General features: G+C 39.3%; 1 protein-coding gene across 4 annotated transcripts in view; it reads left to right on the forward strand.

The window, feature by feature from the left end:
• Positions 1-26,574, forward strand: part of NF2 (NF2, moesin-ezrin-radixin like (MERLIN) tumor suppressor) — a 103,874-nt gene that overhangs the window by 25,772 nt on the left and 51,528 nt on the right. For 3 of the 4 annotated variants that reach the window (XM_063454753.1, XM_063454752.1, XM_063454751.1), the window contains exons 11-13: positions 14,665-14,778; positions 17,816-17,938; positions 18,455-18,672. In XM_063454753.1, coding sequence (XP_063310823.1) covers positions 14,665-14,778; positions 17,816-17,938; positions 18,455-18,672 — 455 coding nt within the window. Of the gene's footprint in view, positions 1-14,664; positions 14,779-17,815; positions 17,939-18,454; positions 18,677-26,574 lie in introns of those variants that run through there. The other variant, XM_063454754.1, reaches the window with a different exon arrangement.

A 26,574-nucleotide genomic window follows, 5' to 3' on the forward strand; every position in this document is an offset into this window, starting at 1 on the left:
AACATACTGTGTGGCTGCAGACATTGTTTTATTTTCTCTTTTGGCCTGTACAATCTGTTACTCCAGCTACTAATCTCATTTTAGCATCGTCATCCATTTTTTACTTCTGTTTCAGTCTCTCTCATGGCATTATTCTCTGAACTCTCTGATTAACCCAAATTACCTCATGTGATCCAGAAGCAAAATTAATTTGTCATTACAAGAAAGCATCTTAATTCAGATTCTTCTGGATAAATCTAAGGTTTAGGATTAAAGCAATGTGAGGAAAAACGTGTTTGCAATATAGAAGTCGTATTTCTATATTTGATAGTAAAAAAACAACGATACTTACGATAGAGAGGACATCTGGACTGAGAGACAGTAGCATGCTGAGCAATACAAAATTCTATTAAAATGCAAAATAAAATAATACATTGTATTTGGTATTACTTTCCAATATCCAGTGTATATTCAAGAAATGTAATCCTTTAATTGTCAGGAAACCAGTAGAATCTTTAAATTCTCTGGGAGATTAGTGATGAATGGAAGGTGAATCCATAGAAGTCTAGAATTTAGACCGTGATTGAGAGGGTGGTGAATACTCCTTTAGAAGAATGAGAAAATGAAAGTGTCAAATGTGTGCGTTCGCTGTCAGAATGTGTATCTGATGGTATTCCTGTTTGTCCTTTTTCAGTATTTAGTATATATGTTGGTGTTGTATGTGTAAGCATTAACTGTCAGTTCAGTGTGTGCAATGTTATATGTTTGTCATTGTGTCTGTGTGCAATTTCAGTATGTTCATGTCTCTGTGCATGCAGCATTGGTACATATCCACATTCTGGTGGAAATTTAAGCTCCCTTTACACCCCTGCGATTTGAACAACAACTTCTTTGCATCCCAACATCCATGCAAAAGTTTCATACTTTTCACTGGGTGCCTGGATACTACAAGTTGCACATTTATGAGATGCTTTACCTGTGAGTTTTTATTTTTTTATTCAGGCACACAGATTGAAATAAGTTGTTGTGTGTGCAGTTGCTCATCACAAACTCCTTCTGAGTCATTAAATGCTGGTGGGATACAAGAAATACTTGCCACTTGCATGAGACAAGGTATACATGCTCCCATCTCGGCTCCAATGTGCACAACAGTCCAGGATTTAGGCATTTCTCAATTCTCTTCCAATAGAGATACTAATAAGACCTGGACTTTTGGTGTCCTGGTTTGTTTTTTTGCTTTGTTTGGATGAATAGGGGCTTATCCCAATGGAAAAAGCTTACTCTTGCACTTCACATACAGCTCTCATAGAACATAACAATGGAAAATGGAGTGTCAGCTATGCCTGGCAGTTTGAACATTGGGAAGTACAGATGCAAATTGGACAACAGAGGAGAGTGCTGTTTGCCCTCTACATGGTGTGCAGCTGCTCAATCACTACAGAGTTTGAAAGTATTTTGATTGCAAATGTCTGATCGTGCATATGTTATGTAATGTTACCATTTTATCTTCCTTCTCTCTGGTCCACATTAGATGCTATTTGCAGGAATATTTACCAGTATGTAAACATTACATATCTTCATAACGAGCTTTGTGTTGGGACATCCAAATTACTGTTTGTGCACTTACTTAGAAATGTCTTACCATGTCCGCATATTATACGACTGTGTCCTGGAATAACCGCTGTGGATCAAAATATTGAACAGGGGATAATATCAACTACTGCATTTTATAGTGGTATATTATAGCAGTGTGATGAAGTCCTCATTATATTGCTGCCTCTATAGCAGGAGTAGGCAACGTCCGGCACTCCTGATGCCTTCGACTACATCTCCAGTAATGCTCAGTTTTTGATCAGAAGAGGGAAATGAAAAGTCTGCTGTAAAACCATTGCTGTTTAGCTGAGTGCACTATTTTTTTTATTTTTATGAGGCGTCTGCATTTGCTTGATTTAAAAAAAAAAAAACAAAAAAAAACCACAACTAACCTAAACTAGCAGTGAGCTAGGATTGGAATTCATGTAGGGATCTGTAAACGGGTTATATTATTTGTCTTGAATTCTCAAGCCCATACCTCTGCTCTGATAAGGCATAAATAATGCAAAAGTGAATGAATCTAATATATTGTGCAGCTTCATGAAATCCATAAAATATACAGCAGTGATGCAAGCCTAGGATTTATAAATATCTAGCAACTGTATTATTTTGAACTGCCATCAGCCTAGTGCTGCTGAATAAACCATCAAACTATCTAAAACCCCCATTTTTAAATGAATGCTACTCTTGCTGCTTTCATGTCAAATCCAAAATCTATAATGGGACAGAATTGGATTTTCTTCCACAGCCCTTCAAGCTATTTAACTCTGGATAAGGGAGTACACAAGGCTGTATTGAAGCACTGTGGTGAAATACACAAGGGACTTAACACGTCTAGATTACTATTGGACATCTGCATAAACAACAGAGGGCAATATATTGTCCAAGCCCCCCAAGTGTTCTATTCTAATTATAGTTTACAAAACTGTAATGTTTAACTGTGCTGTACAATTGTAGATTATGCTAGCTTTAGTGTACCTATAATCTTAATTTTATTAATGACAGGAGGCGAGTATTTGCTTAAGTCTCTCTTTACTAGAACTCCACAGCAGCACAGAAAAACAACCAATCAGAAAAAAGTTAGGTACTATAAAACTCCCCTCCCCATGCATCATTTCCTCTTTCAAGCTGCGACAAAACAGAACAAAAGGCAGAAGAACATCATGGGGAAGAAACGAAGTCCTAGATACAACGATGTCCACCTTCCGAGAAAGACTGTCAAACCAGATAGCGTTGATGGACCGTAAACTGAAACGAGAGAAAAACAGATTCTAACAGGTTGATTATCCAATGAAATGTACTCTGAAGAAACATGCAGGAACCCAATGTAGCAACCAAAATTAACCTTAATATGTAGATATCCCAACCCTACTATGAAAACAGACATAAGAAACAAGCGACAGGTAGTAGAGACAACAAACAGAGTTGCATACGTACCTGATAATCTAGACTAAAACATTAAACAAGGGAGGGACCAGAATGGGTGGGAAATACTCGCCTCCTGTCATTAATAAAATTAAGATTATAGGTACACTAAAGCTAGCATAATCTACAATTTTATAACATGACAGGAGGCTTCGTATTTGCTGTTTCAACGCTCAATTCACCAATCCAACGCTGTTTGTGTCGCTGGTATCTATTCCAGGAAATTTCAGAATAAACCTAATCGGACATTCCAAGAACGATAAACGACAGCAGACGGATCAAAGAGATGCCAGTCGACGAAGCATCTCCAATACAGAAAAAAGCACCACCCGCTGGTAAATCCATTGTACGCGGTCTAGCGACCTGTTTCCTAGCAGTCGGTCCATGAGCTGGCAAGCTGAGTTATCAGCCCTATTCCTGTAGTTGTAAAATATTGAAGGTCAAGCTCGGACTCACGACTCGTAAGGCGGCTCCTCCGATCGTGCCAGGGTCCTTCGGCGATGCGGCCTTGCAGGTAGATCTCCAATCTCGAGGAATGCGCCTTAGTCCCCCACCAAAATCGCAACAGAAAAACTGAGGAAGATCTTCCGTTCCTTCCTGTCCTACGGTGGGATCTCATCCGAGGATAAAATCCTAATGCAGGCAAGAGTGTGGCCAAACCAGCCCTACTCTAAGTGATGCCAATATTCCAAATGGACTGTGTAAACCTCGGACGCAGTAGAGAAAAGACTCCAAAGGACGTCCATTCAGGGTTCCGAATTGAACTTGTGTGGAGGAAACGGTGGGCGACTACTCTGGGAATAGTGAATCCCAGAAAAACTTCAAAGGAATGGGAAAAGCAAACTGGAACGCAGATTTCCATCCAGAAATGCCCTCGTCCAAGAGTGAAAGATGTCTGTGTAGGAGTCGGGGCACCCCAGGAACCTCCATGAAGCCTCGTAGGACTCCTTGACGGTCGTAGAAAAGTAGGTTAGCGCGAATCCAACAAAATGGCTCTCGTGAGGGGTAAATAGAGCATAGACGGAGGGTCCTCCTCCGAGGAGACGGGCAGTCCATCCGTCTTATCCCAAGATCATAAAGACCGGGGGACTCAAGACAACCGGGGTTCCGGTCTCACCCTGTGATCCATACGTACTGATTTACCTTCAGACCGGGAAATAGGCCTCCCATAATCTTGGTACCAGAGCAAGGCAGTGCCCGTTTGCTCCATGAAGGTCTCCACCTCTCCTGACGTCTTGACATGGGAGAAAAAATATGCAAAAACAGAAAGCAATCTCTGTATTACATGGTGCAGAATATGCCAAAAAATCTGCACACACCTAGTACCGGAGGGCCATCCGTTAGCCGTACCATTTCCAGGGACGTGTGCAAATAAGTGGGAGACTCCCCCCATTAAACCTCTGAGTATTTCTAGCCCGTTTTACAGCGGTCAGGATCCAGGGATCTAGTCTAAACATGTAATTCTTGCATGACCAAGCAGGCCTCTAGAACAAAGTCAGTAGCGTGGATGTCAGCTCTAATTGAATGCAGGAGGGACGCCCCTCTAGGTAGTCATCGATGTCTTGCACAAGTACAAGTCTGTGTGATGAACAAATGGCCGGTACTACCGTGATCGCATACCGCGAGAGCGTCCGGCTGCTAGCCTGAGCGGGCCGCACCCGTCGGTAACCAACAGCAGAGTCTACATCCGTGACCGGTTCTCCTTATGCGAGTGGGTCCTCCCAACCTGTCCTCTGAATCCAGCCCAGTATATGGTTGAGAACGAGCGAGGGGTTGCGCCCTCTAATAACAATCAGTATCCGGTTCTGTACGAGAGGGATCGCCCTCTGTTCCTGAAAGTAAATATCCTCGGATCGAGGTGACGGAGGGCCGCACCCTCCCGTGGTGCCAATTAGAGTCCCAAGAGATTCAGGGTGACCAAACTTTAGGGCGCACCAATTATTAATGTCAGCATAAGGCTGAGGGCAATCTTTACCATGAGCCTTGCATGAGTAATGGGGACCTCTAAGCTGGGGTAGAGTTCCCCCAAAAATTGCAGATCTTCAGAGCACTCTGACATAGGCCCCCAGACATCAACCCATTTAGACAGTGTAGTGCCGTGTGAATAACTTGAACCGGGCCGGGCAGTCCCTAAATGCCCAGTCGGCAAATAGCGGTATCCCAGCTGCATTGGGTATAAGCGGAAGTTGTGTGAGTGATTACCAAGTCCATGAAAGTAAGATGCATTGAGCGATACGCTCCTTACTGTGAAGCGGAATGCACATGCTCACACAGATCTGTTGATGTTTCATCATTAACATAGATACCATCCTCATCTCTAAAAATATATAAAGTAGCAGTGCAGACTGGTCGTCCCAAACCAGTGTGAGCCAGATCCAGGTCTGGTAACCTTATATCTATGTCATGGACGGTGAATTCGGCCAGAAAAATCTCCTCTGAGACCCCATGGCTGGACCCGAAAAATATACTATGAAGCACATGAATCCTAGATCCTAATACCTGTAACTCACAGGAAACCGTGACAGACACTGTCAGCAAACAACCCACAGTATCCTGAGATATAGACAGTCAGCCAAACTCACAGCAATCTGTGATATACGCTGTCAGTAAAACTCGTAGTATCCCACGATATACACTATCAGCAAAACTCACAGAAAACTGTGACATGCACTGTCGGTAAGACACACTGCAAACTGCAATATACGCCAACAGTAAAACACGCAGAAATCCGTGATACACACCGTCAGCAAACTGCGGCGTACGCTCTCAGCAAACCGCGACGTACACTGTCGGCAAACTGCGACGTACACTGTCGGCAAACTGCGACGTACACTGTCGGCAAACTGCGACGTACACTGTCGGCAAACTGCGACGTACACTGTCGGCAAACTGCGACGTACACTGTCGGCAAACTGCGACGTACACTGTCGGCAAACTGCGACGTACACTCTCGGCAAACTGCGACGTACACTCTCGGCAAACTGCGACGTACACTCTCGGCAAACTGCGACGTACACTCTCGGCAAACTGCGACGTACACTCTCGGCAAACTGCGACGTACACTCTCGGCAAACTGCGACGTACACTCTCGGCAAACTGCGACGTACACTCTCGGCAAACTGCGACGTACACTCTCGGCAAACTGCGACGTACACTCTCGGCAAACTGCGACGTACACTCTCGGCAAACTGCGACGTACACTCTCAGTAAACAGTGACGCACACTCACAGAAAACAGTGACGTACACTCTCAGCAGACAGTGACATACACTCTCAGCAGACAGTGACATACACTGATAGAAAAAAGGTGACATACACTGACAGAAAAAAGTGACATACACTGACAGTAAACAGTGAAATACACACAGAAAACAGACATATACTGACAGAAAACAGTGACATACACTGACAGAAAAACAGTGACATACACTGACAGAAAAACAGTGACATACACTGACAGTAAACAGTGAAATACACACAGAAAACAGACATATACTGACAGAAAACAGTGACATACACTGACAGAAAAACAGTGACATACACTGACAGTAAACAGTGAAATACACACAGAAAACAGACATATACTGACAGAAAACAGTGACATACACTGACAGAAAAACAGTGACATACACTGACAGTAAACAGTGAAATACACACAGAAAACAGACATATACTGACAGAAAACAGTGACATACACACACACAGTAAAACACCTAGCAATTAAATAAACAACTGTCATAGAACACATAAGCCTCATATGAAAAGAAAAGTGATATAAAAAACCATAAGGCTCACAGCCAGATATACACTGTATGTAAAATATAGTCATGTGTAGAAAACAGGTAGAACTGCTGAGATCCGCCGGGGGATCCCAGCAGGGCAGCAAAACGCCAAGATCCGACCGTGGAGGGAGGAGGGGCGGCGAGCAGGCGCCCCTTCTCTAGCCGGTCGGATCCACGTGGCTGAGAGGAACCCGGCCGCGGCAAGGCGGCCACGTGTGTGAGCGGACCGGTCGCGGGGTACTCGCTTCTGACCGCGAGAAAAACCCCGGGCGCCGGCTGGCTCACACCAGAGTTCAGGGAGTCAGAGGAGGCAGCCAAGCGGCTAGTCTCCTGACATCCCGAGCGGAGCGCCCGCAGCCCCAGAAGGGGGGAAAACTAATAAAATGGCGCCAGGGAGAGGGTGGAGGGAGGGGGGTAAGTAAACCGCAGGGAGGACCCCCCAAAAAAACACCACATCTCCGGGAAAAAACATCCCCAAAGACACAGGGGGAATGAGTAAGAAAGGGGGGAAGACCTGAAGCAAAATCAATAAATAAAACAACGAAAAATACTATGAATAATCTGCAAAGAAAACATATAAAAGGAGAAAGGTTATAACTAAAACATAGCAAAAAATATATACAAGCAATATATATAATAAATAAAATATGATATCAATAATATAAGTGACAAAATACAAAAACACATAAGATAGATATAATGATAACCTAAAGAAAGCATAATAAAACCCAAAGCCACCCACTATAAGCAGGAGGCAGTGGTACTCTGACCTGTACTGATGCGGAGCAGCAAAGAAAGAGGAAATGATGCATGGGGAGGGGAGTTTTATAGTACCTAACTTTTTTCTGATTGGTTGTTTTTCTGTGCTGCTGTGGAGTTCTAGTAAAGAGAGACTTAAGCAAATACGAAGCCTCCTGTCATGTTATAAAATTGGTAAACAATGTATATACGTGACATGTCCCTTCCAAATACAATATAATAGCACTTTGTATTTTTAGAGTTGCACGTTTTCTATTGTAAAAAATAAATAAAAGTTTCCATCTTGTCTGCACAAATATAATTTTGATCTGTCAACTGAATACTCCAGCAGTAAGATAGGGGACACTCTAAACACTTGTGCAGTACTGATGCACCCAATGAACACGCCGAGAACCAATGTGAATTTGATGCGATCTAGCCTTTTACTTTTAGCATTTTACTGCGTGCTCAAAACCTAGTATTTATTTATTTTTTGCTGATAAAATAGGTGTGTACAACCGGATGCTGCATCATAAAGCTTCCTCCCTTATAATGTCCCATAGTCAAGAAAAATAATTCCTTATTGTTACATATGCAGCTCAACCACTGACAGCAGTGAGTGAGCTGGAAGCAAAAAAAATAAATGTGAGCATACAAAAATACAGCACATTAATAATGCCAAAGTGTTGATTCATACAGTGTCCCTTTAAAGCTCTTTGTAGGGTTTCTTACTTGGGATATCAAGCATATAGAAATTAACCTGCAAAAATGCAAGCTATTATCACCAATTGATGTGTTATGGCGCCTTCCTATAAACTGACGAGCTGTTCCATTACAAGAAACTCTTGTTTTCTAAATCTTTATAGCAACCACAGTAGTGCAACTAACATGTTAACAATGAGTAAAGCAGAAACTCAAACTCTGAATTTTTTTTTTTTTTTTTTTTTTTTTTAAATATATATTTATCTGAAAAACCTGCCATGAATTAATCATCACTTAAGTATAGCACAAACAAGCGAATGACAACATTTTGCACATTATAATATTTCACAGTTAAACCAGTAGGTGTCACTGTTTGGAAACACATCAGTTATTGGATTTTGGTTTCCTCCACGTTAAATAAATTTTTTTATATTGAAGCAAATGAGCTACCAGCTTTGTTGCAACTTTGTCTCTGGGTTTCTATGCAGCCCTTATCATTACACTAATTTAAAGAAGCCAAACATTTTTCTATAAATAAGGAATTACAATTGCTGTTTTATTTTTTTCTACTTGATGGATGTTTTTCCTACTTTGGTGTTTGCCAAGGTCCCTACCTTCCTTCTTTCTTAGCTGTTAGTCTAGACCTTTTATACAGCACCTCTATTACCTTAACCTAATTTGTCTTGTTTACCCCGTATTGTACCTAATTACCCCCTGTTTAACATACTACAGTCTAATCGACCCTTTAGTTGATCTCTCCCCATTCAACATTCACTCGTTCCAATCTTGATTCTTTCTACCTCTGGATTGGTTTTAGTAATTGAATCTAACCAGTATAGTGAGGGATGTATTGTGGAGAGTCTGCCAAGTCCCTATCCTGACAACCTAGAATCTTTTTCTTTTATTTCCGTCTCTTTAAAAATTTTTCCAGTTTTCTCCACTAGTGGCCCCCTAGCCACTAGTCTGAACAATCTTTCTCTCACCTGCCTATCCTATCAGTTCAACCTGCTATAAGAGGCCACACCCTGCTAAACAATTTGCCTTGACATTAATTGTAGTGGCGTTCTGGTCGTGGCAAGACTACAGATCCTGGCTCCTTCTGCAAAAACCTATTACACCCTGGAATCATTTCATTCAACCTGATTTATTCTTTTCAACCTGCTACTTTCCAAACCTGCTTGCTATCCATACGTTTGGAGAAAACCTACTTGGAGAAATCCAGTTTAATACCCATACACTCGGAGGTAACCTAATCTGCGATTACTACCTGTATTATACATTACTGGACTTGGATATAATTTAGAATTGTTATTGCAATTACGGAAAATTACATAACCAACGTAGAGATTACAAACAACCTTCATAATTACAATTATCCTAAAGGACTTCAATTCATCTAATCCAAAAAACTGCTATACAACCTGCAAACCAAAAGAGGCTTATTAACTAAATGTCTGACATCTATTACTTCATCCTTTATACTCCTGTTTAGTTCTATCTATTGTATTTAGTTTTACCTGTAACCTATAATTTTCAGTTATAGGTTTTCTTCTCTTTACTTATCTGTAATATCTATTCTATCTTATCCTGTTACTAAAAATCCTGCCTGGGGCATATTGTCTAAACCTTGTATTTCTGTAGCCTTCCGTTACCTTACCTATAACTTCCTTTTATAGGATCTCATTCTTCGTATTACCTATAACTTCCTTTATAGGTTCTGCTTCTAACTATCTCCTGTTAACACGGTCCCTGGTGGTCAAAATATCGTCGGTGGTACAGCTGCAGTTCCACGGAGACCCTTCTGACCCGGGACCTTACCCCAATGCAGGCAATCTGCACAGACCCTGACCCCCTGGAACACGGGATATCAACTATATGTAATATGATCCTTGCACAGCAGAGAACACCACCATCACACTTTTTATGGGGAAATGGGAGGAGGCCTTAGGAGAAACACTTCCTCACACACAGTGACACAAAAGCTGATGATTTCATGCAACACTGTACAGTATCCATTAAAACACAGGAGAATGTGTACCAATTGCTAACTTATTGGTATAGGACTCCCCAGTCACTGCATGCGATTGGTATAGGACTCCCCAGTCACTGCAAGCCATAGATGTGAGATGTTGGAGTTGTGGAGAGGAGGTGGGCACCCTACTTCATCCATGGTGGGATTGTTCAAAGATAAAACCTTTTTGGACAAAGATCTACAGAATTATCCAAAGATTTTCAGAGGACCCTACCGGCACCGATCCTCCACCACACTAAAATGTGCACAACCACATACAAAAACTCACTGATGATACGAATTATGAATGTCGCCAAAGGGCTGGTGCCCTTGTTTTTGGAAGAAAGAGCTCTACCGATGGAACTGTGGTTCCAACGGAAGGAAGAATATCGCTCTATGGAAGACCTGATATTTCATAATAGTGAGAGGTCCCAGACTTCTGACAACAGACTCCACTGAATTCAAGACGCTGTTGCAATAAAACACTTACGACACCACCTGTAGTGAAGGAGAGACGCAATAGACTAGATACTACACAACAAACTGAGAGAAAAAAAACTTGACTAAGTGAAGAACTCGCGGAAGTAATGGGAGGGTGATATAGAGAGGTGAGAGACCGGACACCAGAAGACACAATGCTATGATGCAGCCCCCTTTTCATAACTGAAAATACTGAGCCCGCCACCCCCCTTTTTTTTTTTTTTTTTTTTTCACTCCCTACCCTCCCTTTTATTTAACTACTGTTCACCTCCTCGAACCTCCAGTCAGGGAGACCCTTTTTTTGCTATGCCTCTTTGTCCCTGCCACAGGTGACTAAGACAGTGCCCTTACCTCACGTAGAGAGGGACACATGCCGACACCATACGGACAATTGTCTGACTGATCACCAGGGCAACAACCTAGCACAAGCATTGTTAATAAGACGTTGTACTTATTAAACCATACATTAATTGCAATATTTCTCTGTCACGTAAATAACATGCTCGTAACTAACTCCATAAAAATTGAGATCTGTTGCTTAGATGTTCACGGAACCTGCGAGTTCCACGGTTTCAAATTCAACTGATACAGACCTGTGTGTCTTCTACTACTCTTATATGTTGTATTCTATACAAAAAAAAAGAGGATTACTTGCTGAAATAAACAAATATTAAGGGGAAAAAAAACAAATCACTCCGGTGCTACACAAACTTTCAGAGAATAAAAATACAAACCTAGTAGAAAGCAATTCGATTACATACAAGAATTACAATGCAATTACACTTGGGATGGGAGAACACATGTTACAATAGAATAATCCAGATACTAAGATGTTATGAAAGACCTAGCTGTATAATATAAAAACAATAAAGTGATACTATAAATCACTGAAAATAATAAGAACAAATGAAAACAAATATACATATGAATTATCATAAAAAATGGGTATAATTCTGCTAGGTGATACATGTACATATTATCGACTCCAAAGGCCGAAAAATTGCATTGTCATCAATTAAATATACAAAATTTAAATGAGATCCATACATAGCCATGTACAGAAGGCAATTAGGATGGAAAAGAGAGGAAATAGAGGAGAGAAGAATAAGTCTATTTCCATAAAGGCCAATATCCAAATCAATGTTGAGGCTCTTCTCATACGTTTTCAACGTATCCACATAGTTTTACGTTCACAGAATCTTTTAGTAAGATTATCCCTTCTGAGAGCCCTATCTAAAACAACTATCCCAATACATTAAAACTAGAGCAGCCATTACTGTGTCTGGGTACAATGTGTTTAATGTCTTTATTTGCTAATGCTCTTAGATGATCATATATTCGTTCTCTTAGAGTCCTTATTGTTCGTTTAATATACTGCGCTCCACATGGACACTGGCGTAAGTAGAAAACAATAGTTGTGCAATTAATAACATGCTTAATTTCATAAACTTCCCTAGTGTTGGTAGATGTAAAATGCTTTACACACCTGGGGATGCACATCTTACAATGGCCACATTTGTAAAAACCATTAGGTTTTGGAAAATGTCCTGGAATATGATGCTCAATAGAGGGCAACATGCTAGGTGCTAAAAAAAAAAAAAAGATTTAAAATTATTTTGCTTTTGTGTACATCACCTTAGGTTTTGGTGGTAGATCATCCTTTAAAACTTCATCCTGTAACAGAACTGTCTAACATTAGATATAGCTTTTTCAATGAATTTGGAATTCTGTTTGTATTGAGTTCGAAAGGCTAGACTAAAGTCACATTCGATATCCCTATTGGTTTTTCTCGACCACTCTATGGGATTCGTTCTCAAGTGGTGTATATTCTCCCTAGTCCTGTGTAATACAAATCTATTCTCCAGAAACTCAGTCTTTGCCTCAAAATCATCATCTTGAGTGCTGTTTCTACTCCTTCTCATTTATTAACCCTTTGGGATGTTTGAAAGCCACTGGCAATGGTGACCACTATTTAAAATCTATAAATCTATTCTTAGCAGTAATTTTAAAAAAAGTTTTATTTGATCATCCCGAATAAAAAAACAGATATCTAAAAAGTTAATGTTGGAAGAATGAAAGTTTGAAAAAAAATTCAAACCCAAAAAATTGTTATTAATATAAGTTAAAAAAAAAAAAAATAAGTTCAGAATGTGCACCGTCCTAGATGATAATTACATCGTCTATATACCTCTTCCAGAGCACCCGGTTTGAAACCCAGCCATGTTCAACGCGAATACGGGAATCTTCCCACACCACCATAAATAGGTTGGGATAGCCGGGTGCAAACCTGGTGCCCATTGTTGTACCACAAGTCTGTAGGAAAAATTTACTCCCAAATAAAAAATTGTTATGTATTAGTATAAAATTTATACATTCGAAAATAAATGAGCTGTGTTGCTCATCTAATTCCTGATCCTTCTGTAATAGTTCCTTAATAGCTGCTAGACCCTTTATGCAGTTAATAACCTCATATAGAGATGAGCAGAGATGATCTAGCAAGCTATTAACAGAGCAGAATAAAAAGATTTCTAAATTCAACAGAATTTGCAATAAAGGAAGTATAAACATTAGATTACTCTTTACAGGAAATGTTTATGAAGGGTGTGTAAGGAGGTGTGACTAGGGCTGCATAATCAAAGTGATTTAACTCCTAAATGGCAGATAATGAAACAATGCAAGGGCATGATATATACACCAAAACTGCTTAACTAAATTAAAGTTCTTTTGGTGACTATAGTGCCTTTTAAAGTGTTTTTGGCTGAAATTGTGACTAAAAGTCGGTGGAAACAAGTGAGACTTCTGCTTGAAATAGTACTATGTACATAACATAACTACATACACCGGTTTCCTAAGTTATTTGCCACTATCTTTAATTTTTTTTCCCCCCAGTTTTATTTTCTTCCAACCTCCATTTTCTACTTCAGATTGATAAACTTGCTTAGCATGTAAAACAAAAGCATGACAAATGATTGAATAGAATCTTCTGGCAGAGCTCACTGTATACCTATTGTACCTCATTATTTATATTTTGTGCTCTCTGTAACCCCTTACCCGGAGGCCCTTGGAAATAAATGTAAAATAAAGAGATTTAAATCCGTGTGAATATCCTCTGGTTCTAAAATAATGCAATACTTAGGAAGTAATGCTATTGCAAAAAGGAATTACAGGATTGTATTGCAATGTATGCATTTGGTACTCTAAAATCTAATTTGGTGCCTGTGTTGCATTTTTAAAAAAAATCTTTTACATTTTGAATTGTGTACCACCGTTACCTTTAGACATAATCTTATATGTGGATGTAGTGTAGGTGTGTATATTATGTGTATGTATTTAGCATATATATTCTGTTAATACACCAAATATGCTAATATTAAAATATTTAACATATGTGAACTGATGTTTCAAGTGAACACAGGTGGGGCTTTTTTAGTGTATCAATCTCTGAAAATTCCTGCAATTCTTTTGTCGTTCACTTTTATTGACTCTCATGGTTTACATGCAATTTCATAATAGAGCACAACTAAAATCCACATTGCTAATAACCAGCAACAATCATGCCAATGTCATGTCTAGAGTTAACTTTGTGTAAGGTAGAATTACCTAGTATATAATCCAGTTACCATCGTCATATGCTACTGAAGACGTAACAATCTCTTTAAAGTACAACAGGATCCTATTACATGTGATTTATACTTTCTTTATTGTGCTTTGGGTATTTAATTCAAATTTCTATGAAATCACAACAGTGCTGTAGATCATGTTTACTACCTTAAAACAGCTGTTGTTTAGTGCTATGTACTGACCGTAGATCATCAGTTTGCTGAATCAGATGTTTCTTGTCCGAGTTCTGGGAATAATTTCCTTTTAATATTCAGTGTTTATTAAGTTTTTCACGCATGGTAGCATTCTGCACTTACATAGTTTCTGACTCTTACTGTTTTGTGCCGGACTCCAGATTCTGCAGCTCTGCATTGGGAACCATGACTTGTTCATGCGCAGGAGGAAGTCAGACTCTCTGGAAGTGCAGCAGATGAAATCCCAGGCCCGAGAAGAGAAAGCCAGGAAGCAGGTGAGATCTGAAATATCTGTCCTATTCAGGTTCACTCTTCCGAACCACTTCATAAAGCAAGCTTTAAAGGAACCTGAATGTGATGAACAGTGCGGCCACATCACAAATGTTCTTCACTGTTCTATTTATTTCTCCACGTTGACAAGAGACAGCCAGTAGGAGAGCCATATTTACCACAAATTCCTGTGCCCTATGCGTTTAGCTAATTTCTTCCGACAAAAGAAACATACTATTGAATAACCCTTTCAATTTGTTTAGATATTTTATCAATTGAATTATTTTAAAAGAGAATAAAATAGATCAGTGAGGAGTTATTTGAAAAGCTTCCAATGGAGATGTTATTTGTCTCTCGGTATTACAAATTTTAATATTAATAGAGGAGAGAATTAAGGCTTTCAATTGCAGATTTTCCAGTAACCCCTGCTAATAATCTCCATGTGCCCGTTTTGTTATTGGAAAACGTAAAATTTTTTGTTTGCACATGAAGATAATCAGTAGACAGGTGCATTATTGTAAAGTCTGTAATATAACTCAAACTAACTGGTCAGGCATCAATCGGGCTGGATATGTGTAAGGGGGCTCTTGCACACTGACTGACTACCCTTTCAAGCGACCATTGTTGGAGGTTATTAAGCCAAGCGGAGAAGCTGCGTCCCATTAAAGGACCACTATAAGCACCCAGACCACTTAAGCTTAATGAAGTGGTCTGGGTGCCTGGTCCATCTAGGGTTAACCCTTTTTTCTATAAACATAGCAGTTTCAGAGAAACTGCTATGTTTATATTTGGGTTAATCCAGCCTCTAGTGGCTGTCTCACTGACAGCCGCTAGAGGCGCTTGCGTGCTTCTCACTGTAAAAATCACAGTGAGAAGACGCCAGCATCCATAGGAAAGCATTTATAAGAGCATCTATGAGACTAGGTGGGTGCGCGCGCTGCTCTTGCCGCGCATGCGCATTCAGCCGAAGAGGAGGAGGAGAGCTCCCCGCCTGGCGCTGGAGAAAGAGGGAAGTTTAACCCCTTCCTCTCCATCCAGCCCGGCGGGAGGGGGACCCTGAGGGTGGGGGCACCCTCAGGGCACTATAGTGCCAGGAAAACTATTGTGTTTTTCTGGCACTAAAGTGGTCCTTTAAATCTGTACTGTAGTAATTTTTGAAGTCACAGAATACAGCAAGTCGTGGGCAGTGCTATCTGCATTACTTACATTGCCTGATAACTGTGCTAGAGTCGCTCAATATTATGCATCCTTGGATTCTCCTACAAGAGCCTTGTGAGGCTCATAAGCTGCACCTGTCATTCCTCAGGGACATGGTAATCGCTCATGTTCAGAAATTAGACTGATTTCCAGACAACTCTTCTCTCTTCAACTACACTTAACCCCTGCTCATTCCCTTTGTGTGCTGAAGGGCAGAGTATCACACATGCACATCCAGGAGGCTGTTCCAGTCCTCACTCTGCAGTTTGTGTCTCAATGTGCTCTGCAATTACCCAATCCCATCTTGACAGCTGTGCTAAGTGCTGTTACAACCAGACAGGAATGTTAATGCCATCAGAGAGAGCATGCCGTCGCAGTGTGACGCCTCCGCAGCACTTAGCATTCAAACACAGGGCCTAAGCCATCCACTCATCTCCTCCCGCTCACTCATCCATATGACTCGGCCTGACTAGCATACATATCATTTTCACTGCATCTTCCTGCATTTCTTGACCTAGCCACATGGAGTCACTGTTCACCTAACATGCTTGAATTCTTGTGTGTGTGTGTATGTGTGTGTGTATACTGTAGTGCTACAAAAAAATATTTATTTTTACTTTGTTAAATTAATTTATTTTATACTTCCCTTGACAGTACAACAAATGTAATTTAACAAGCTAGATCACAGAACAGGAGGGATATCACTGCTTCACCATTATCTAAAGCGCCTTGCACACACATACTGTCTTTTCAGAGGCAATAATATTTTATTTGTAGTGTTTAAAAAGTGTCCATAATGTTGTCCAACTGGCGGCAATTCATAATTGGTCTGGATTTGCTAAGACTCTGTTTCCCAGAAAATTTTCCACTGACCACATAAGTAGACATTAAAACACTTCAGCCATCTTGCAGTCAAACCTTTGTACCTTGTTTTCCTTTTTTGTTAGGCCCATGAAGATCTATGAATAACTGGGCTTTTTTTAAAATATAGACTCTCAGCAGTCTGGTTATGTAAACAATTGATTTTTTTTTTAGGGTATATTTAGGATTGTTGCAAGTTGATAATTTCACAAAAGGTAATACCTTGACTGGGAACTGATACTCTTCGCTTTTTGCATGGGGATTCTGAGGCATTTTCTGGGATATAGTCTCTCTCATCCAAGATGCCGGTTGTGAAATAAATGGACTCGATTTTGAATATCTTATTTAAATTAAATTGATTTATGAATTTTAAGTATGGATGATCCAGCAGTTTTGTTCACCAGAAACAGTCTGGAGTATGTTCCAATGCTGGTTCTATAATAGTCTCTTCTAGAAGGAGGAATTTGTTGCTTCCAAATTCTTCTGTCCTGCCATGTGTATTATCATTTCCTCATTTATCATTTCATTTTATCACTGTATTTAACTGGTTTGCTGAGTACCATCCAATGGGAGGTTGCAGAGGGAATTATAAAGCTGAATTCCCAAACTTGAACCAGTCAGCCCTTTTTGCTAATGTAGCAAAAGGATAAAACTACAGATTTGTTTTTCTGTATCAGCAGATTGCTTTATAGATATGGAGCATATTTCTTTCAGTAACCATCCACCATAAGTTGAGAAAATGCTGTGCAAATAAAATGTATGTATGTTTGTTTATTTTTTACTGTGGCTTTAGCAGATTTATAAGATGGCGTTTGCACAGGATTAGGCATTCTTCGTGTTAAATAAAACGATACTTTAATTTGTACTGTCTGCTGTAAATATTGGTTGATTCTAGAGTAAAACCATTGGCAATACCTAACTACCTGCATTGTTATTAATTTCTCATTGACCAGCTATGCATGCATTTTTGTTTGATCTTTACAGATGGAGCGCCAGAGATTGGCAAGGGAAAAGCAGATGAGGGAAGAAGCTGAGAGGACTCGTGATGAGCTTGAGAGAAGGTTGCTGCAACTTAAAGAAGAGGCACAGATGGCTAATGATGCATTGGTGAGATTGAGCTCCTTCTCTGGGGTTGAACCTTGATACTTTCTTATGGAATATAATGTACTTGATGTGATTTACAGATCTGTAACAAATGTGGCTTAGTACTAATGGACGGAAGATGCATATTAAACATACATATAAAAAAAAGTACAAAATACATCTTGATTGTTGTATACACTCGTGTGTGTGTGTGTGTGTGTGTGTGTGTGTGTGTGTACACACACACACACACACACACACAAGTGTATACAACGATCAAGATGTATTTTGTACTTATTTTTATATGTATGTTTAATATGCATCTTCTATATTTATTATTTTTAATTATTTATTTTACTCAAGACTTTCTTTGTTTCATGCCTAGTATTAGAAGTGGAAATAGATTTGAAAATGTTACAGTAATACTAGAAATTTTGCCAATCTTTAACATATCCGTTGAAAATGGCACTGGCTGATATGGAAGCAAAATGTGGAGATAGTTGCACTCTGATGTATTTACCCATTCTCTCTATTCCTCAGATGAGATCGGAGGAGACTGCAGACTTGCTGGCAGAGAAGGCTCAAATTACTGAAGAAGAAGCCAAACTCTTAGCCCAGAAAGCAGCAGATGCAGAGCAGGAGATGCAGAGGATCAAAGCCACAGCTATCCGTAGTGAGGAGGAAAAGAGGCTAATGGAGCAAAAAGTACTTGAGACAGAAATGCTTGCCCTGAAGATGGCTGAGGAATCAGAGCGAAGGTGAGTAGGTGTTGTTTGTGAAGGTCAAGAAGACCTATTCTACCTCTTTCTTCAGCCTTAATTTCTCATTAACAGTATAATGGAAAGATGCACCTTCCAGCAGAGTGCAACATAATTTATGACTGAGTTGACAATAAGCAATATTGATTTGAAGGAATGCTGATTTAGATCAATGTAAAGTGAGCCTGTCATCCCCAGGATGTGTAGATAACACGTTCACCTTCAGGTTGTCATATATTTCATCTGTATATGGTGCTGGAGAAATTTCTAGCAAATATAGAATAACAATATACCTGGGCAAAGACGGCTTACTCCACCTCTGAGATGGCATCAGATGGTGGTCCTCAATGATATGCGTGACTTTCAAATATGTTTACAGTGTGAATGCATAGTATGGGGTGAAGGATTGTGCTAACGTGTGCAGCCATTTTAGGCTGGGATATCTGTGTTTTTTACCGCTATGCTGCATGGAAACAAATAGGCTGATGTGTTCTGCAAATTAATTGGACTATTTTTCCCCTATACGAATACAGATGTTGGTGGTGGTAGTGTGTGTGTGTGGGTGTGTTTTAATTTGTGTTAGCTGTGAGAATATGTCAGATGTAATTAAAATAACACAGGATGACAGACAGGTGAAGGATGCTGTAGAGCAGCGTTTCCCAATTGGTGAGAACAAAATTGGTGCATTTTGCAACATCCAAGAAGCCAGCCACTTAGCTTGACCGTGAGAGAGCCCGCCCAGCAGTGTGTGTGTGTGTGTGTGTGTGTGTGTGTGAGTAAAGGGTGCACTGGGTGTGTGTGTGTGTGGGTGCTGTGAGTAGGGATCGACCGATATTGATTTTTTTAGAGCCGATACCGATATTCTGTGAACTTTCAGGCCGATAGCCGATATAATTTGCCGATATTCTGTACATTTACCATTTTGGAAAATAAAAACTATTTCTAAAGGTAAATGCACAAAATATACATGCCACGTGTAGTGGATGCAGTGTGTTTAGACAGGGGAGCTGTGTATGTTTGTGTAGTGTGTGTGTAGGGGATGCAGTGTTTGTTTAGTGTGTGTGTAGTGGATGCAGTGTGTGTTTGTGTAGTGGATGCAGTGTGTATTTGTCTAGTGTGTGTATAATGAAAGCAGAGTGTTTGTGTAGTGTGTGGGTAGTGTGCGTAAAGTGAATGCTGTATATACTAAATGCAAAGTGTGTGTGTTGCAGAGTGTGTGTATTTGTGTAGTGTGTGTATAGTGAATGTAGTGTGTTTATATAATGCAGAGTGTGTGTGTTTGTATAGTGTATGTACATAATGCAGAGTGTGTGTGTAGTGTGCATTATATAAACACACTACACAAACACACACTGAATTATATAAACACACTAAACAAACACACACTGAATTATATAAACACACTGTGTATATAATGCAGTGTTTATATAATGTAGTGTTTATATAATGCAGTGTGTTTGTATAGTATGTGTATAATGCAGTGTGTTTGTATAGTGTGTGTGTGTATATAATGCAGTGTGTGTGTTTGTATAGTGTGTGTGTATATAATGCAGTGTGTGTGTTTGTATAGTGTGTGTGTATATAATGTAGTGTGTGTTTGTACAGTGTGTGTCTATACAAACACACTGCATTATATACAAACACACTGCATTGTACACACACACACACACACACACTGCATTATATACACACACTATACAAACACACACTGCATTATTATACACACACACACACACACACACACACTATACAAACACACTGCATTATACACACACACACACTATACAAACACACTGCATTATATACACACACACTATTCAAACACACTGAATTATATACACAGTGTGTTTGTGTAGTGTATGTGTATAATAATAGAGTGTATGTGTGTGAGGGGGCATTTTTTTATTAAATATTTTTTTTAATTTTTATATTAAATTAATATTTTTTGTATACGTTTAATTATTATAATTTATTTTTTGTTGTCCCCCCTCCCTGTTTGTTGCCTTGCCTGGGAGGGCGGTCCAGTGGCATTGGCTTAGCTGGTGGGGGGGCGGGGGGATGGGCAGCAAGCGTTTACTCACCTCCCAGCAGCTCCTCCTGCTCCCCAGTGTAAATCTCGCGAGACCCGTGGCCGTCAGAGCTGGCCGCGGGTCTCGCGAGATTTACACTGGGGAGCTGGAGGAGCTGCTGGGAGGTGAGTAAACGCTTGCTGCCCGCCCCCCCAGGACCGCCGGGCTTGTAATGAGCCTGGCGGTCCTGGGAGGTATTATCGCCAATATCGGTATCCCTATTGGCCGATACCGATATTGCCGAAAATACCGAATATCGGCCGATTATATCGGTAAAACCGATAATCGGTCGATCCCTAGCTGTGAGTGTGAGGGGTGAAATGTGAGGGTAATGTGTGTATGTGTGAGAGGGAGGTGTGAGGGTGACTTGTGTGGGTGTGTGTGTGTGTGTATAGGTTAGGAGGGATTGTGTGTTGGGGGAAGGCAGATTAATGCCACTATATAAAAATTTATTTATCTTAAATAAAAAAAAAAAATTAAAAAAAAAAAAAGGAATTATATACCCCCCCCCCCCCTTCTTACCTTTAGCCTGGGAGGGATGGGGAGGGACCTAGCTGCCATCCCTGGTGGTGTGTGAACTGTAGCCTGTGAGGCTAGAATTCACTCTCGCGAGATTGGGGGCATTGCCATGGCAACACGTCGGATCTCACGAGAGTAACCCGGCGGAGTTGCAAGAGGTCTTCCTCTCCCTCCCCAGCCGCATGTCTGTGCAAGTAGGCCCGTGAGGGAGATCTTTGATCTCCCCACTGGCCCGTCATGGAACACAGCAAGGCCGACGCTCGGATAGTTTTTCCCAGTCTGTGCCTGCAATGCTCCATACCAAGTTTGCAATGTGTGAGAAGATGCCTATTTCTTTTAGCTGTTGCTAATGACGGTGTAGGAACTGACAAAACATGAAGGCAGTAGCTCCACCTTTTCACCCTTGCAGTTCACCTTAAGACAAAGTAGTTCCTGAATTGTCACATGATATCTTTTGGCTGTGTTGAAATTTCTGTGAAATTCCACTGCAGTCAATATGAGCATTTTCTAAAGATTTTAAAGTGTTATTGTCGTGACAGAGCAACTTTAATATCCCCACCATCTCATCCTGTGAGGATTTAGAAAATCAACGTGTCTTGAAATGTTTAACATTTTTGCTCATCCGGTGTCACAATAAAACCTTAATAGAGCAGTGTGCTACTAGAAGCTCACTCCGGCCAAATGCAACATTCATTCTAGTTTATGTAAATCACTATACTTTTTTGCTTACAGCAGCTCAAGCTATTTCTGAATATCTTTTTGAATGGACACAGTTACGGAAACAGCAGGTTAATATTGTTGTGCATACTCCGTGCAGAAAATGAAATGAAGCCTAATTGTTTTAATAACGTTTTGGTGCTATATTAAAATGTTATGTAGTCAAAGACCTGTTCTAAACAGTATTTAAATAGCAATAATTAATTAACCACAATTACCAGGGTACTAGTTGGTTTAACATAAAGAAGCAGGAATTCATTACGGAATAAAAATTACGTTTAAGCTATCATAATGTAATCTGTATTTAAGAAGAAAAAAAGGTCTTAAAATTCAGTATTGGGCACATTCTGATATTGACAAAGGGGTTTAAAATTTTAGACAACATTGCAGAGTAAATTAAAGAGGTCGGTATTTTTTAATGTTGTGAGAAGCTTTGGGCACCTGTTTATTTAAGCCCAACTCGTGCCTGTTTTTAGAAGCACCATTCTCAAATGTCACATAATGTGATTGTGCTGCTTTCTTTTCTTTTTTTATTCTTTTTTTTTCACTCGGTAGGAAAGGGAGTGCAGATAGCAACTTTTCAGGCTTACGCAGAAGCCCGTGTCACATACATCAGTGTGTGCTGCTTTCTTATTGGAAAGTCACCATGATCCCAACTAATACTGCTTTATAGCACTAATACTATAGTTTTAAAAATGCAATAATAGAATAAAAAAAAAAGACAAAATATATAAATTTGTTATGAATTTTTTTTTTGCAAATTCTAGAGATTTGAAGCTTTTGCAGTATGATCTCAATAATCCTGAAGTATCTTTTGAAGTCTTCTTGCTCTCAAAGCTATGTGCAGATTTGTTCAGCATATCCCTTAAATGCCTGCACCGTGTGTAGTTGTCTGGATGTTCAGTCCTACTGACGGACGCATTCCAACTGTACACGCTGACATTGCCTTAACGGCCCCAGTAAACTTCTTCATATTTAGTGGGATTGCCTTATTATAACTGTTACAAAACAGCTCACCCCACTTGCCTAGGACCCAGTTATAAGCAATCTCTGACTGTTAGATTCTTGCATTTGGCCGGCTTTACAGTTGAGTTTTGGCAGCATGCGAGAATTCTGTTCCTCCTAGCATTAGAGAATGGTTAAATGTGGTGGAAGAAATATGATCCCTAGAGGAATTGGGCTCTGCTTCCCAGCAGTCTTAAAATAATTGAAGTTCAACCTGCATTGCATGGCTTGACTTCCTCTATTTACCTGAATTTGCACTTCTCTCCCTATGAGACATCAGAGGTTGAACCTGTAGAAGGAATCTGAAAGATTGGGACTTACCCTACCCCACCCATTTTTCCTCTCTTTGTTCATTATCTTTAATTCTTTATTTTCAATGTCTGTGCATAAAGATAAGTCAGGACACATTCATAATGGCATGATCATAAAAACAAATGGTTAGGTAAATAACAAGGCAAAATGTGTACATGGCATATATAAAAAAATTGCACTTTTATGGATTTGGCTAGGCAGTCATAACGGTCTGTCCATCTTTATGCCCTTGAAATCTAAAATGGTTGACACCGTCAGGGGAGATTTTGCTTGGTATAGTAGGAAGTACTCTTGGGCGTTATTTAGTGTATTGGGTCATATCTAGAAATAGATTACGGTAGTTGGTTCAGGAGACTCTTGGTATGGTTGTGTGTTAGGGTACTGTGGTACTGGTCTGCTCTGGACAGGCTAAAAGATTTTTGGAGAATGAGGGCAGTGACCCGCGTCAGGTAGGGATGTGGAAAGAGCGCAGGGAACTTTTTTCTTTGGTTTTTACTATATGTATTTTGGCTAATGTGTACTATGGTAGTTTCTTTGTATTTGTATTGACTTTTGTATCACACAGCTAAGTTGCAGTGTATTCTGTTAAAACATGTAAAATCTTTGTTCATCCATGGATGTCACTAGCAAGCCCAGATGCTGACTTTGAACACTTTTATTTATCTTTTAATTACTTTAAAATTATTTTCAATCAAACAATACAAGGTGGGAAGTGCAAAAAAAATAGAACGATCAATACTTATATGCCGTAGATCCTCACAATAGGAAATAATAAGTTCAAGTCTATATGGGAGACATAAAAGCTTGCAAAGTGTAATATTGTAAATACAAATAATCAATAGCAAGTTCTCCCTAGAACTACTCACATTTACCAGAGCCACTTATAGCAGGCTCCGGGTGTAAAGGCATCAATAAAAGTGTATCTACCACAGTATACTGCTTACACGATCCAGATGGTAATAAATTCCCAGGATGCGCAAGTGTATAGAAATAAAACACTTAAATAAACAAAAGGTAAAGCACAACGTGTTTCGACAAGTTCGTCTTTTTCAAGTGCATAAATGAACGGACATAAGCCAACAGGCTTTAAAGCATTGGACTGGAAGTTTCAATTTGTGCCATTCTCCAGCGTTTACCCGACATTAACCAATTCCGGAAGCGGTGTGATAATGCCCGTGCCGTGCGTTCCAGATCCAAGCCTCAATCTCGGTCGGACGTTCGTATGCTGTTCTGCGCATGCTTGTTGAATTACGTCTGCAGTCTGATTTCAGTCCATAAACATAAATTAAGTCTTTTGTGTTCCACATGCGTTCCATTGAACGCATGTGCAAAAAAGCATAAAGATAAAAAGCCTAGATCCGTAAAAAAGAAACACTTTATTAATTATAAAAACAAATAATAAACTATAAGGGGAGAGTATAATCTATTTTTGAACAGTTTCAAAAATCAAGAGGAACAGCAAAAAAAGATTTAAAAAGTGTAGAAGTAAAAAAATTTGAATTTATTTTAAATCAAAATTTTTAATGGGAGAAATTCTGTAAAAAGTATATAAAATGACTTGGGGTAAAACATTTATAAAAATAACAATTAGACCATATGAAAAAATGGAAAAAACATATAGATCTATAAAATACATAAAAATCGTAGAAAAAAATCAAGCAATAAAAATTTCATATTGAGGCATTTAATTCCCAATCATTATTGAGCCCTTTGGGATTCATAGTGTCCAAGTTAAAAATCCATTTCATCTCCTTTCTACTGAGACTAGATGGGACACGATTACCTCTCCAATGGCCTGAAATGTGTTGTACAATAAAAAAGACAAGTTTATCTGGATCTTTATTGTGGTGTTTCAGATAATGTTGGGATACACTGTGGTTGGTGTATCCTCTTTTAATAGTGTTCCTGATCTTGAGGGGCCTTGAAGTTTTTCCGACATATTGGAAGCTGCACGGACATGCAAGAACATCTATAACATTCTTGGTGTCATAAAAGAATTGATGAATTTTTTTTAGTTTTGTTACTACGGGAATGAAAAGTCTCACTCTTTCTTTCCCTTATTCCATTTTGCAGCCCATGCAATCACCACAGTAAAAAAAAAATCCTTTCTGAGTATTGATAGCTTTGGTTAAAAAGTAATTTTTTTTTTATTTTTCTATAAAACTCGTAGTTAAAATTTGTTTCAAATATTGGACACCTCTTTATATGAGTTTAGGTTTGTTATATACATACTTTTTTAGATCATTATCTTGAATATAACTATTCACGTCAACCTGCTTGAAAAAAGTGTGAGTTTTAATCTGTCCTTCTGCAATAAAAATACTCAAATCTAAAAAATTGATCTCGGTACTGTTAAATTCATGGGTGAGTTTAATATTCCATTCATTAAAATTTAAAAAGTCAATAAAATTACTAGCAGAGGCAAAGTCTCCTCTCCAAATTATAAAGATATCATTTATATATCGTTTGTATAGGATCAGGTTCTCCTTCCAGCTATGCTCTGAATATATAAAAGCTTGTTCCCAGTAGGCCATAAAAAGATTAGCATAGCTGGGAGCGAAACCTGGTCCCCATTGCTGTGCCCCTGCATTGCAAACAGTAGTCTCCTTCAAACCAAAAAAAGTTATTAAAAAGTATCAACTTGATACCTTCTAAGATAAATAAAACTTGTTCTTCCGGGAAAGAAATTGAGTTTTCTAAGAGAAAACTAACTGCTTCCATCCCTTTATCATGTATGATGATAGAAACTATTTACATCACAAGTAATAAGCAACAGACCTTCCCAGCTAAAATATTCCAAGATTTTTAGGAGACTCATATTGTCCTTCAGATGTGAAGGGCATGTTTTGACAAAGGTCTTGTAGTTGAATATCAATGTATTTAGACAGGGGAGATAATAGTGACTGAACACCGGAGACTATAGGTCTCCCCGGAGGACTGGTAGAATTCTTATGAATTTTAGGCAATGTATATAACACTGTTATTCTCTGAGACTCCAACAAAAGAAATTGGTATTCTTGTGGAGCTAAAATACCTTTATCATGACCCTCATCTAGAAATTTAACATTTTGCTCCTGAATATTATTAGATTGCTTAAAATCAAGTTTTTTTTTTTTTGTTTTTTTTTTTATAAGTCTCCATCTTCTAGTTCACAGTATATTTTATATATTTTTCTTTTTTCATAATTAAAACTCTTCCACTTCCCCCTTGTCTGATACTAGCATCGTTTTTTTTTTTTTAGATCTTTTAGGGCCATTTTTTTTTTATATGTTAAATTCCC

Source organism: Pelobates fuscus, chromosome 5, assembly GCF_036172605.1.
Source record: "Pelobates fuscus isolate aPelFus1 chromosome 5, aPelFus1.pri, whole genome shotgun sequence".
NCBI classification, from domain to species: Eukaryota; Metazoa; Chordata; class Amphibia; order Anura; family Pelobatidae; genus Pelobates; species Pelobates fuscus.